The following is a 12973-nucleotide window of genomic DNA, read 5'->3' on the forward strand; positions in this document are numbered from 1 at the left end:
TTTTTAATTTATTAAATATGGTCTTTTGGTGATTTTTCCACTGTTTTATTTTGTTTGTAAGAAAAGGATAAGTTTTTAGAATATCTGTATCCTGTGATTACCACTATCTACAACAACGACATTTCCATCATTAGTGACTGCTATGCCGCATGGATTGCGAAAGTTTCCTTCTTCGTCACCAAACTGTCCAAATGCGGCCACAAACCCGCCTTCTGCATTGAATATTTGAACGCGATGGTTGTGATAATCGCTAACGAGAATATTGTCTTCATCGTCGCATGTGACCCCCTCTGGGCCGTCAAATAACCCGTTCTGCGTTCCTGTAAAAATGCAAATCACAGATCTTAGTTTATACAACGAAACTCGAGCATTCTGATTTTAATTGATGTATAAAACAAACAGATACCATTGTTTTGTGCGTATGTCCCCTAATAGATGCAGTCTCGTTGCGTACTTCTTTTTTAAGGCACGCTGTTACGTCATATGTACATCTATTAGAGGACGGACGCACGCAAAAATGAGATCTGTTTGTTTAATGAAGTCATCTTTGGGCGGGATAAGTGAAACACTTTGACAATTTCGACTGTATACAGATGAACCTCTATATTACGATTTGGCAATAGAAACAATGTGATTATTCACATATATTTTGCTATTTCCGATACTGGGAATCGTGATCGTTATACAGAGATATTCATTGAAAGTAAAACTATATTTGTATTCAAGTTCCACTGCATATGGAAGTGTGCGAGCAATTTTCACTCCTCCCAGCTAAAATTAATGTTTTCCAGTTCTCCTTCTACTCACGCACTATTCCCGTCTGGAATGCTTTACCGCAGGCAGTTTTTCCCTGTCTACCATCTGCAGCCAACTTTGTAGCGGCCTTACCTAGTGAGCTAATCCGATGATGGGCTTTCGTCCTGTTTTTCGTTTGTTGCCATTAGATGTCACGTTAAGTTATGCGCATCGCAAGTATTTTTATTGTATTATCATTGTTTTTGTATATGTTGTCGCCCGTTATCGTTCTCACGCGCCAGCCTCCGCTGAACGCCAATTGCCGGATTAGCTCGCTAGTGTCAATGAAGTTATTTAAAGATTAAAGATTTTCCAAATCTGATAAATAATATTTTTACAACGAAAGAAAAAAGGGAATGGTGCCTACCTTCCTTGCCGAAGCTGAACAAGCACTCCCCTTCAATATTGAACACCTGTATCCTATCATTGACACAGTCGGCGACCACTACCTTGTCCCTCTGTGTGACGCACAAGTGATGCGGATAGATGAACTGCCCCTTGGTGAACCCCTGGCTCCCGAACATCCTAATAGGCTCACCATTTACATCAAACATCTGAATCCTGTGATTGTCCTGTTCCGAGATGAGGATGAGCCCGCCGGGCGTGCACGCAACCCCACACGGGTGATTCATCGAGCCGGGTTCTCCACCCGTCCCATAGAATCCAAACTTGCGTAAAAAACGCCCATCCTCGTTAAAGATTTGCACTCTATGGTTATTGAAGTCTGCCACGACTATGTGTCCGTTTGTGAGTCGAGCTATCCCCTTGGGGTTCTTAAACTGACCCTTATCGATCCCTTCACAGCCAAACTTGAACATAAATACACCGTTGAAGTCGAACACCTGGACTCTGTGATTATTGCAGTCCGTGACGATAAAGCATTCATTCTCCTCGTCGATGGCGACCGCCCATGGAATACTGAACTCCCCACCCCCAGCCCCCTCGGAGCCAAATGTACGGATCGCTTTACCCAGCTTTTTATAGTTCATCCTTCCGGTAACGTTGACGGAGAAGGGACTTCCGCCGATGTTCCGGTTGCGGATCGTGACGATGATCTTGTGGTTTCCTCGCTGGTTGGGTTCGTACGAAACGGTGTATGTACCGTCACCATTGTCGATCACGCTCCCTAAGAATACAATAGCATTAGAAAGTAGTCTCCTTTGCAGCCGTTCGGAACTCGTAACGCTAGGCGGAGCTTTGGGCCTAGCAACTCTACTATTAGGAAAGCGGAGGCAAAATTTACATCGATTGATTAATTTCAGACGGCTAAAACTAAGGATATATGAAGATAAAATATATCCCAAGAAGATGGGGTCTTTTTAAAAAGGTGAAAGGCGAGGCACGTCGATAAGTGTAAAATACTCCTACCACACCATTACTATTTTTTTTAGTTTTTAAAAAACTCTCCTTTTCGACAAGTTTCCAGTTAGGAAAATAGAAACGGAATCATTTTTGTGCGCAAAAAAGTTGAAATAGAAACATAGTATATAAACAAACCAAATCCTAATCCTAATTAGCTCAAGCTTTAATATTTCCAAATATCATACAGTATATGACCAAATGATAGTATACCCTGTAACTCATATCTTAGTATACCCTGTATCTTCACATCTTAAAGACTCTAATCCCACCAATGAGGTTTACTGAGGTTTATACCCTGTATCTTCACATCTTAAAGACTCTGATCCCACCGATGAGGTTTACCATCGCATACTATACCTTCGTACTCGTCACCTTCGGGTGGCTCGACGACCACTTTTACGGTTTCTCCACCACCACTAAACACCTCGTTCATGCGATCTTTAGCAGTCACAAGAAACACAGCCTCTAAACCTATCTTAGCTCTCTGGATCCCCACCCCAGAGGCATAGCAGAACCTCGGGTAGGCGTGGTACACCTTTACTGTGCCCATCCGCTCAATTGCTTTTCGGAACTCGTCCGCGTTCAAAGTATAGTCTATGACCTCGTCTTCTAGTGGCTCATATTCAAGCTTTGTCTGGTTCAAGTCTTTTAACCTCGCTGTCATTTGCTTTCGGACAAGCATCACCTCTGCCTCGTTGCCATGACGAAGGGCGTTTTCGGTGAAGTCGATACTGCTATTAAGGTTCCCAAGCATCATGTCCAAGTCGTCGGATTGGATCTCGAGGGTTTTAGATTTCATGCGGTGGATGTTATTAACTTGGGTTAAGAGTTCTTGTTCGCGTTCTTGTATGACCTGGTAATGTGCAAAACGAGTTATAAACATCGGTACAACAGAGTATAGGTACACAGCTTTAAGAATCTATGGCAGCCGCCATTTTGTCATCCTAGCAAATAACCAAGTGTGAGAAAACATCCGTTTCCATTGGCTGATTTCGTGAAGCTGTTGAATTCGATTCAGGGGCGGATCTAGCTTTTCGCTAAACGGGGGGTTTGGCTCAGTGACAAAAAAGGGAGGGGGTTATTTTCTTTTGTTACATATGGCAGCCCAAGGGGGGTTAAACCCCCTAAACCCTCCCCCTAGATCCGCTACTAGCTGCGATTGAATTTGGTAATAAAGCATGCGATTTAATGTTAGGTCGTAACTTTGAGATTAGTCGAATAATTTGTCCTCCAATATCGGTTGAAAGCAATAACAAAGGTGTGGCTGACGAGGGCTCTTTAAGTGCGTTATTAATTTGTTATTAAACCGTCGCACCCTCTTCACTCAAGCGAAACATTATCATATCGAGAGCTTTCACTATGGGACAGCATTTTTCCATTTCATTTTTTAAACTTTAAAAACATGAAACATGATGTATCATTCAAAGTGCCAACCTATTATTTCAATCGCAGGCGCTTTTATGATTGCTACGGGGAATTTTGAATATCTGATTACACAGTCTTTAAAGTCAAGTAAAAGCAAAAGCTATTGCGACCCAAATTAAGTAAAGCAAGCAACGTACAATGCGTTCTAAGGAAGTTTGGCTTTTAAGGCAGGTTTTGGCTCAGTGGCAAAGGGGGAGGGGTAATTGTTTATTACATGGCAGCCAAAAGCAGCCCTACATCCGTTACTGCCCACCTCTATACAGCGCTGTGTATGACGCATGACTTCTTGTCGAATTTCCTCAGCTTTGCAATCCAATCTCTTTCGCGTATCTGTCACTTTGTCAATGGCTTCCTTGAGTCTGGCCAACTTCTTCTTTGTACTCATAACTAGTACCCCTACCTAAAGAATTGGAACATACCTTGGGTTACCAGGAGAGAAGAGACCCCCGATAAAACAAACAAACAATCTTTTGCATAAAAACCCAACCCTTAGTGGTCACGAAGGGAAAGGGGTACATAATCTAAGGTCATTCCACATCACAAGTACTTGATATAATAAATAATTAGACATTCTAGGAGATCCTTCACTCTTTTGGGGCGCGTTTTTCGCAGCCGAAAGAAGAAAGAAATGGAACCTTCAGCATTGAAATAAATCCTTAAAGTCATTTCATACAAGGCTACCACTAATGGCTTCTCAACATAGGAAACCTGGAGAATATGAAGGCCAAATAAACTAACGCAAACACGGGCATCCACATGGCCCACCTAATGCCCGGTCACACCTCCCGTACGCCCCACAGATGTGACTTACCTCTGATCGATGCTTCTTGTCGACGTCTTTCAGATATCCATACCTATGCTCACGATGATCGATTATGAGGCATTCCCGGCACACGGGTTCGTCACACGTCTCGCAAAAGTACTTGAGCACCTCATTGTCATGGACGCTGCACACCAACGGCCGGTGTAGCTTGTCCTGTACCTCGGGCTGACCCTGGAGCTCATTCAAGGCGAGTATCTCATGCTCCTTTGTGAGCTTTGTCCGCTTGTGGGCAGCGACGCACTGCTCGCACAGGAACTCCATGCACTCGATACACCTCGACGTAGCCGTGTTACGGTCCTCGCAGTTTGTACAGAAGATGGGTTTGGAGTTACTTAACGCCACAGAGAGGAAATCCAGCATGTTGTTGATGAAGAAGTTTGTGGAGAGTGCGGAAACGCCTTCCTTTGGGACGCATACTTCGCATCGGCATGTCGGACAGACAATAATGTTTTCACCTGACTGTATCATACCTTTCAGGCAGTGTTGGCAAAAGGTGTGTAGACATGGAAGCACTTTCGGTGTCCTGTACGTTTCTAGACATATAGGACATTTGAGGAGGTGCTCGGATAGCTTATCCACTTCTACTGATGCCATTGTTAGCAAATACTAACTGACATTTAAATGTTGACGCAACTAGAACGTTCAGATGTGGTACCACAACTGGTTTGACTGGAAACTCAGCATGTCTGTAACTGCGGTTCGGTCTTTCCACGAGTATGATCCTAAGATGCTGTCGATGATTTGTGAATCACTATCTTAATGCCCAAATAAGTTTCTTTAATAAGGCGATGAACTCCATCGACATAATTCTCTTGTCACGTTTCTATAAGATTGAAGAAGATAACATAAATATCACTACTGTTACCAGAAGTTTGGGTGGGTTTCCTTGAGTATGTAAACCACTTCGCTTTGCGCAGATAACAAATTTGGACTGTCACGGTAGCCACTTGTGTTATTACGCCCTGGATATATAGTTCTTTCGATAATTTCGTCGATGGCAATTATAATAACAAACAAACTGGAAGCACCTTAGAATTCACTGCCACCCGCTTGGTACCTGCCGACTTGTGCCAGCACTGTCATTCAGCGGTATTCTTAACAAGGCGGGCAAATTCGGTACTAATAATGGTCAAAAAGGCATCAATTTCACCGCGGAGGGGTAAATGAGAGAACATTTAGAATAAAACTGTGTTTGAAATACATCGTCGATTTGCAGTTCTAGACGAATTTCGTTCAGCAGAAATAAAAGCAAATCGTCAAAAGAGAATTTCTTCTTTCTTTGTACTAATTTCTAACAGCCTTGAAATATCACCTAGCATAATCAGATATCAGCTGAGCATATCTCACATAATCAGATATTTGCTATTATGTGAGCTATTAAGCCGCAAGCAGATTAAAATACAATAGAAATGCTATAAGAGCTGAGGATAAAATGGGAAAATTTGGAATACTATAAAGAAAATAGTTGGATTCCAGTTAAATCCAGCCACCTGCGACAGCAATACGTTCAATAGCCAAAGCAGTGAGTTTGCTAAGCAAATTTGGGGACCATAAGGGTAAGAGGAGAGTTTCAACAATATGAGGAGGGTATTTTTACAAATTCTGGTACTCCTGACTACAAGAACAACAGGTCGGTAAAATAAAAACACAGAACTATGACAGAGAAAAGAAGCAAAATTCAACAAACGGCGATAAACAAAATAACTTTGGAATTGCTTTAACAAACTGTGTACCTAGAAAAAGGGATAGAGACGGGATTTTTTGCTACATTGCAAATGGAAATTACCATTTTCCATTAGATTAACCAATGTGTCTCTTCACTGCCTTCACTCTTGACAGTTGTCATAGCAGCACGAGGACTCAAGGAATATCTTCTAGACCCTGAGCGCTATGACCCACAAGTTAGACCCTCCGATCGAGCAGACATGCCTATCAACATCACTTTCGGAATCTCTCTGAACGAGATTTACGAGCTGGTAAGAGAGGGGCGTACCAAGGGAAGGATTCTAGGTCTTCATTTTTTAAGAGAGCCCATCTTTTTTGCAACAGAAGGCAATAACGTTACGTGAAACCCTTAGCTCAATGCTGAAAAGCATGAAGAGAGAAGGGTATACCAAGGGGAGTATTCTAGGAAACCCCTTTTTTCAGAAATCTAATAATAGGCACCGAATACAAGCAACGTTAGGGTTTGGAAAACTCAACTCCATGAAAAGTATTAAAATACATAGTAGAACTGTTTTTGTGATCTATACAATTGTATAGATATATATTCTGCAATACCTGGTGCCGTGACCAAATATTATGCATGTATAGTATAACCCTTGATGGTTTATCTAGACCGACAGGACGCAGCTGCTCATAACTAAAGTGGAGATTCGAGAGGTGAGGTTAATATTAGCTAGTCGGTGTGGCTAGAAATAGGACTGGGGGTTGATAACTACTACAAACACTAACACATTGCACTCATAGGGATCCTCATCCACAGCAGCAGCATCGTCTAATCATCGTCATCATCATCATCGACACTATCATCATCTAAGTATCTCTCAGCACCACCTTTAAGTTTAAAACCTTTAAGTTTTAACCATCAAGATTCCTTTCCGATCAGTCGTGGGTCGACACAAGCCTGGCGTGGAATAAAAGTGACTTCGAAGGTCTAGCAAAGATCGTGCTCCGACCTGAATCCATCTGGAGACCGGACATTGTCCTCTACAACAAGTAAGAGCGTACAAGTATAAATACCAATAAGTTAGGAACCTACCAGAATATTCAAGCTGTATTTTTTTATTTAAGCACACATTGGAAGTCGACATGATTATCTATGAATTTTTTTATAATGCATCTCTCAATCAAAGCCTCAGCGCTCACCCTTATCCTGGGCACGATTCACCCTTCTTTCTAAAACATCTAGATCAGCTAGGACGGCGTGGTAGGGAAAAACTTTTCAGCATTTGACGATGAGTTTGGAACTAGTCTCATTTAATATACAAAGAATTTATAGTCAGAATCAGACAAAAATTAATTAGAGACTTTATTTCTAAAATAGCGAACAGAGTAAGGCCAGTTTATACTTCAAGCGTCCACGTCTTTGATAGATCGTAAAACTTTGTCGGAGAACAGTCGAAATCTATCAGACAGGATGCGCTTTCACGTGCGACCTTTAAATTATCGAATAAATTCCACAGTTTTCAACCGTCGCCGTACTCGTATCTTTAAGTCCCTATTGTTACCAAACAGTGCTGGCGAGGATTTCGGAGACGGTCAAACACGGACTAATGCTGTTGTTACGTCTGATGGCCTCGTGTCCATGACCATACCATCTATACTAAAGACCAGCTGTAAGATAGACGCCACGAGGTACCCTTTCGACAAGCAGAGCTGCCCCATGATCTTCGGCTCCTGGACCTACGACGGCAACCTACTTTCAATTAAAATGGAGGTAAGGGTCTGCTACTGGCGTAGAGTCGCAGACGTTCGCTACAAAATTAAATACCTTTGTCATTGTGTCAAGTAGATAGTTGTAGACAAAGTAGGTCTAGTCACATCATCATCATCATCTTCTCCTCCTCCTCCTCCTCCTCATCATCATCATCGATGGCAGCATTGTTATGAGCAGAATAATCGCCACAAACAATATTCAAACCATAATAACAACAACAAATATCAACACCATCGTCAAACCTATTATCAACCTCACGACCTCCTTTAACAGCAGTATTTAAAAATGCAAGAAAAATGTTCGTCTCGACATGACAACCACTTGTTTGCTTTAGTCGCATTCAGCAGACCTGAGCGAGTATTCTGAAAACGTTGAGTGGGAGCTGGTTAGCGCAGAGGCGAAATTCCACTCCAAGTTGTTCGTATGTTGCCCAGACACCCCATTCGAGGAAGTCACATACACCATCGTGGTCAAGCGGCGATCGCTATACTACATCATGTACCTCATTATCCCAGCCGTCGCCATCGCCTTGCTCACCTTGCTTGTGTTCCTACTGCCTCCGGAATGTAGCGAAAGGATGACAGTTGGTGAGTAGGATATGCACTTAACGCTATGCCTTACATGTGACCTCATATCCGGTAATTACAATCGCCGTACTCGACATCATGTCCCCACTGCCCTTAGAGTGTAGCAAAAGGATTACCGTTATTAAGAAGTTAGGTATAAAGTGTCACGCCATACATGTCCGGCAATCACAATAGTGCATTTGTCATTGCTGATGTTCCTACCGCCCCGAATGCAGGAAAAAAAGATCAGCAAGTGATGCACCTCCGTTCGTTATAATGGATCATACCAAGAAAGTTTGACGACCCTAGTCACAATAGATTTGCGTGTCGCAACTACAAAAAAATAATAAAACTGTATCGCGTGCTCGCGAAAGAGGTGAACAAATGCAACGGAGTATAGAACTTATACAACTTCATCCATAAACGTCATAAATTGCGTTTAAGGCCGATAAGTGTAATCCGCCAACTTAAATGCGTTTGATTATTACCTTTCGTTTATTATCCAGTACTCGCCATCGAACAATGAGTATTCTGTTCTTCTTCGGTTTCCCCTAACAGTTCATTATTGTAAGAGGCATTGATATTAAAAAAAAAACTTGTCCTCTCCGGGCTTCTCTAACGATTCTACGTTGTCATAGGTATGGCTATACTGGTGGGCCTGAGCTTCTTCTTCCTTCTCGTGGCGGAGAGTATGCCGGTCACAACGGAAGCAGTGCCCGTCATCGGCAGATACTACACGATCACCATGATTCAAGTGTCATGCGCCTTCTTCATGTCATGCTGGGTCCTCAGATTCCACTACAGTAAGGAGGACGTGCCCCCTTGGGTCAAGGTAAGAGAGGTATACAGTAAGGAGGACGTGCCCCCTTGGGTCAAGGTAAGAGAGGTATACAGTAAGGGAGACGTGCCCCTTGGGTCAAGGTAAGAGAGGTATACAGTAAAGGAGACGTGCCCCTTGGGTCAAGGTAAGAGAGATATACAGTAAGGGAGACGTACCCCTTGGGTCAAGGTAAGAGAGATATACATTAAAGGAGACGTGCTTCCTTGGGTCAAGGTAAGAGAGGTATACAGTGAAGGAGACGTGCCCCATGGGTCAAGGTAAGAGAGGTATACAGTAAGGGAAACGTGCCTCCTTGGGTCAAGGTATGAGAGATATACAGTAAAGGGGACGTGCCCCTTGGGTCAAGGTAAGAGAGGTATACAGTAAAGGAGACGTGCCCCCATGGGTCAAGGTAAGAGAGGTATACAGTAAGGGAGACGTGCCTCCTTGGGTCAAGGTAAGAGAGATATACAGTAAAGGAGACGTATCCCTTGGGTCGAGGTAAGAGAGGTATACAGTAAAGGAGACGTGCCCCTTGGGTCAAGGTAAGAGAGATATACAGTAAAGGAGACGTGCCCCAAGGTATAAGACAGATATACAGTAAAGGAGACGTGCCCCTTGGGTCAAGGTAGGAGAGATATACAGTAAAGGAGACGTACCCCCATGGGTCAAGGTAAGAAAGGTATACAGTAAAGGAGACGTGCCCCTTGGGTCAAGGTATGAGAGATATACAGTAAAGGAGACGTGCCCCTTGGGTCAAGGTAAGAGAGGTATACAGTAAAGGAGACGTTCCCCTTGGATCGAGGTAAGAGTGGTATACAGTAAAGGAGACGTGCCCCTTGGGTCAAGGTAAGAGTGGTATACAGTAAAGGAGACGTACCCCTTGGGTCAAGGTAAGAGAGGTATACAGTAAAGGAGACGTGCCCCTTGGGTCAAGGTAAGAGAGGTATACAGTAAAGGAGACGTGCCCCTTGGGTCGAGGTAAGAGAGGTATACAGTAAAGGAGACGTACCCCTTGGGTCAAGGTAAGAGTGGTATACAGTAAAGGACACGTGCCCCTTGGGTCAAGGTAATAGAGGTATACAGTAAGGGAGACGTGCCTCCTTGGGTCAAGGTAAGAGAGATATACAGTAAAGGAGACGTGCCCCATGGGTGAAGGTAAGAGTGGTATACAGTAAAGGAGACGTGCCCCATGGGTCAAGGTAAGAGAGGTATACAGTAAGGGAGACGTGCCTCCATGGGTCAAGGTAAGAGAGATATACAGTAAAAGAGACGTGCCCCATGGGTCAAGGTAAGAAAGGTATACAGTAAGGGAGACGTGCCTCCTTGGGTCAAGGTAAGAGAGATATACAGTAAAGGAGACGTGCCCTATGGGTCAAGGTAAGAGAGGTATACAGTAAGGGAGACGTGCCTCCTTGGGTCAAGGTAAGAGAGATATACAGTAAAGGAGACGTGCCCCATGGGTCAAGGTAAGAGAGGTATACAGTAAGGGAGACGTGCCTCCTTGGGTCAAGGTAAGAGAGGTATACAGTAAGGGAGACGTGCCTCCTTGGGTCAAGGTAAGAGAGATATACAGTAAAGGAGACGTGCCCCTTGGGTCAAGGTAAGAGAGGTATACAGTAAAGGAGACGTGCCCCTTTGGTCAAGGTAAGAGAGGTATACAGTAAGGGAGACGTACCTCCTTGGGTCGAGGTAAGAGAGGTATACAGTAAAGGAGACGTGCCCCATGGGTCAAGGTAAGAGAGATATACAGTAAAGGAGACGTGCCCCATGGGTCAAGGTAAGAGAGGTATACAGTAAACGAGACGTGCCCCATGGGTCAAGGTAAGAGATATATACAGTAAGGGAGACGTACCTCCTTGGGTCGAGGTAAGAGAGGTATACAGTAAAGGAGACGTGCCCCATGGGTCAAGGTAAGAGAGGTATACAGTAAAGGAGACGTGCCTCCTTGGGTCAAGGTAAGAGAGGTATACAGTAAAGGAGACGTGCCCCTTGGGTCAAGGTAATAGAGATATACAGTAAAGGAGACGTGCCCCATGGGTCAAGGTAAGAAAGGTATACAGTAAACGAGACGTGCCCCATGGGTCAAGGTAAGAGATATATACAGTAAAGGAGACGTGCCCCCTTTGGTCAGGCTAAGGGAGATGCCGATACCCGGGGTTTGCACCTTTGTTGAAAGCGTTATTTAAAGGGACAATGTTGACACGGTATAAGATCAGGATTAACACAATGTTCAAAATGTCAGGGCTTTTCGAGGTCAAAAGTATGTTATAGACTAGTGAAGTGACTCTGACGTCTTGTTGGGCACATTTAACATTCTCTCAATAAGTCATACCATCCTTAGGTTTATCTGCTTGGTTACGCTGCTCGAATTTTACGGTTTAAATTCGCCGAGTCAAATATCGTGAAAGACGCAAAAGAGCTAAAACAGGACGAAGTGACCAGGTCAGCCAAGGGCCATATCCTCTGTTCTGAGCAAGGTAAGTAAAGCCGCCGCCCCGGTAACTAGAATAATACCCCGACATGTCTACTCATTTATTGCTATGGGTCCCCTGTGGTGGAATTTGACAAATGTGAAACCCAATGTCTGAAAAGTAGTCAATAGGAAGGTTGCAAAATACACTTCCAATATACTGCTAGTTAATACAACAACACACCTTTTTTCACTGCTAAACCGCTTCCTGGCTTCCGTCTTTCAAACAAACGGAATCACATTTGGCACATTTTCATTGGACAGCGCCCTGCGGAGAGGTTGCCTTCTACTGATAACCACTTCTGTGCTGGTCAATGAAAACAATCCAAGAATTTTGAATAACGAAAGCCCGAAGGCGATTTAGCTGTTGTAAATAGTCGGCGAGCAGCTCTCAGATAATTGAAACCCACAGTAATCAAAACAGATAAAGCACAATAGATCTGTCGTCTTATTCTTTTGCGTTTCTTTACAAAATATGTGTGTGTACTTGTTTCACTAGTATGTTAACAGGGTTGAAACCGTTTACCACAGGAAATAACCTCCAAAAACCCAACCACTCTGACCCATGCCAAACACAGACAAAAAAGGCACAGGAAGACCCCAACAGATTACTGTGGAGAAACATAAGACAGCAGGAGGTCGTGGAAGCGAGGCAGGATGAGTGGCGCCGCGCCGCCCTGGTACTGAATTCTATCTTCATGTACTTGTACTTCATTGGTACGGTGCTGTCTGTAATCTGCATTCTGCTCATACCAGCGGTAGGACAGGACTAGCAGAAAGGAATGACTAATAAGGTCAACCGTGCCGACATTGTATGCTGCTGCACATTATCGAGTCACACAATGCATTTTTATTGGCCAATTCAAGCAAGTAAATGCAAGCAATGTAAACAATAAAAAAGAAATAGTAAAGGTAGAATCCATAGAGTAGAAGTACCTATAAATTAGCTGTTTCAATGCATCAGATGTACCATTTGCTTGTACTGTAACGGACAGACCTGTATACCATGGTGATTTAGGCATTTTGTCAGTACATAGTTATTATAGACCGAAAGCACGGGCTGTACGGTAACTTACGGACCCGATCATTTTTCCGTCTAATTTCCTCGAAATCAATCTCGATTAAAATCAACGCTAACAGTTTTGAATTTCCCCTAAAACCCAAATGCCCATGGTAATTTTATCCACAACTAAAGCTATGTATTATTCAACATCATTGAATTTGTGTGTATTGTAGCAAATACAATCAGACAAAGGTACAACCTGTTAGA

At 43.4% G+C, this 12973-nt stretch overlaps 2 protein-coding genes across 3 annotated transcripts; one reads left to right on the forward strand and one right to left on the reverse strand.

Annotated features, from left to right (window-relative positions):
* Positions 1–29: 29 nt before the first annotated feature.
* On the reverse strand, positions 30–5483 carry LOC5519821 (E3 ubiquitin-protein ligase TRIM71). The gene is made up of 5 exons (XM_001639728.3): positions 4394–5483; positions 3836–3982; positions 2515–3010; positions 1163–1921; positions 30–320 (listed from the first exon to the last, which is right to left on the reverse strand). Exons 1-5 carry the CDS (start codon positions 4997–4999, stop codon positions 76–78), a joined length of 2253 nt encoding a protein of 750 aa, XP_001639778.2. The 5' UTR covers positions 5000–5483; the 3' UTR covers positions 30–75.
* Positions 5484–5925: 442 nt separating this feature from the next.
* Positions 5926–12959, forward strand: LOC5519823 (neuronal acetylcholine receptor subunit alpha-10). Of its 2 annotated transcripts, none has more exons than XM_001639643.3 (9): positions 5926–6035; positions 6245–6381; positions 6743–6787; positions 7014–7123; positions 7643–7844; positions 8179–8431; positions 9049–9242; positions 11575–11710; positions 12235–12959. In XM_001639643.3, the coding sequence occupies exons 1-9, from the start codon at positions 5984–5986 to the stop codon at positions 12474–12476; spliced, it is 1371 nt and encodes a 456-aa protein (XP_001639693.3). In that variant the 5' UTR covers positions 5926–5983; the 3' UTR covers positions 12477–12959. The 2 variants fall into 2 exon arrangements, with proteins under 2 accessions (XP_001639693.3, XP_032220715.2); XM_032364824.2 differs by having other exon boundaries at positions 5944–6035; positions 6205–6381.
* Positions 12960–12973: the final 14 nt, after the last annotated feature.

This window comes from Nematostella vectensis, chromosome 6, assembly GCF_932526225.1.
Source record: "Nematostella vectensis chromosome 6, jaNemVect1.1, whole genome shotgun sequence".
Lineage (NCBI taxonomy): Eukaryota > Metazoa > Cnidaria > Anthozoa > Actiniaria > Edwardsiidae > Nematostella > Nematostella vectensis.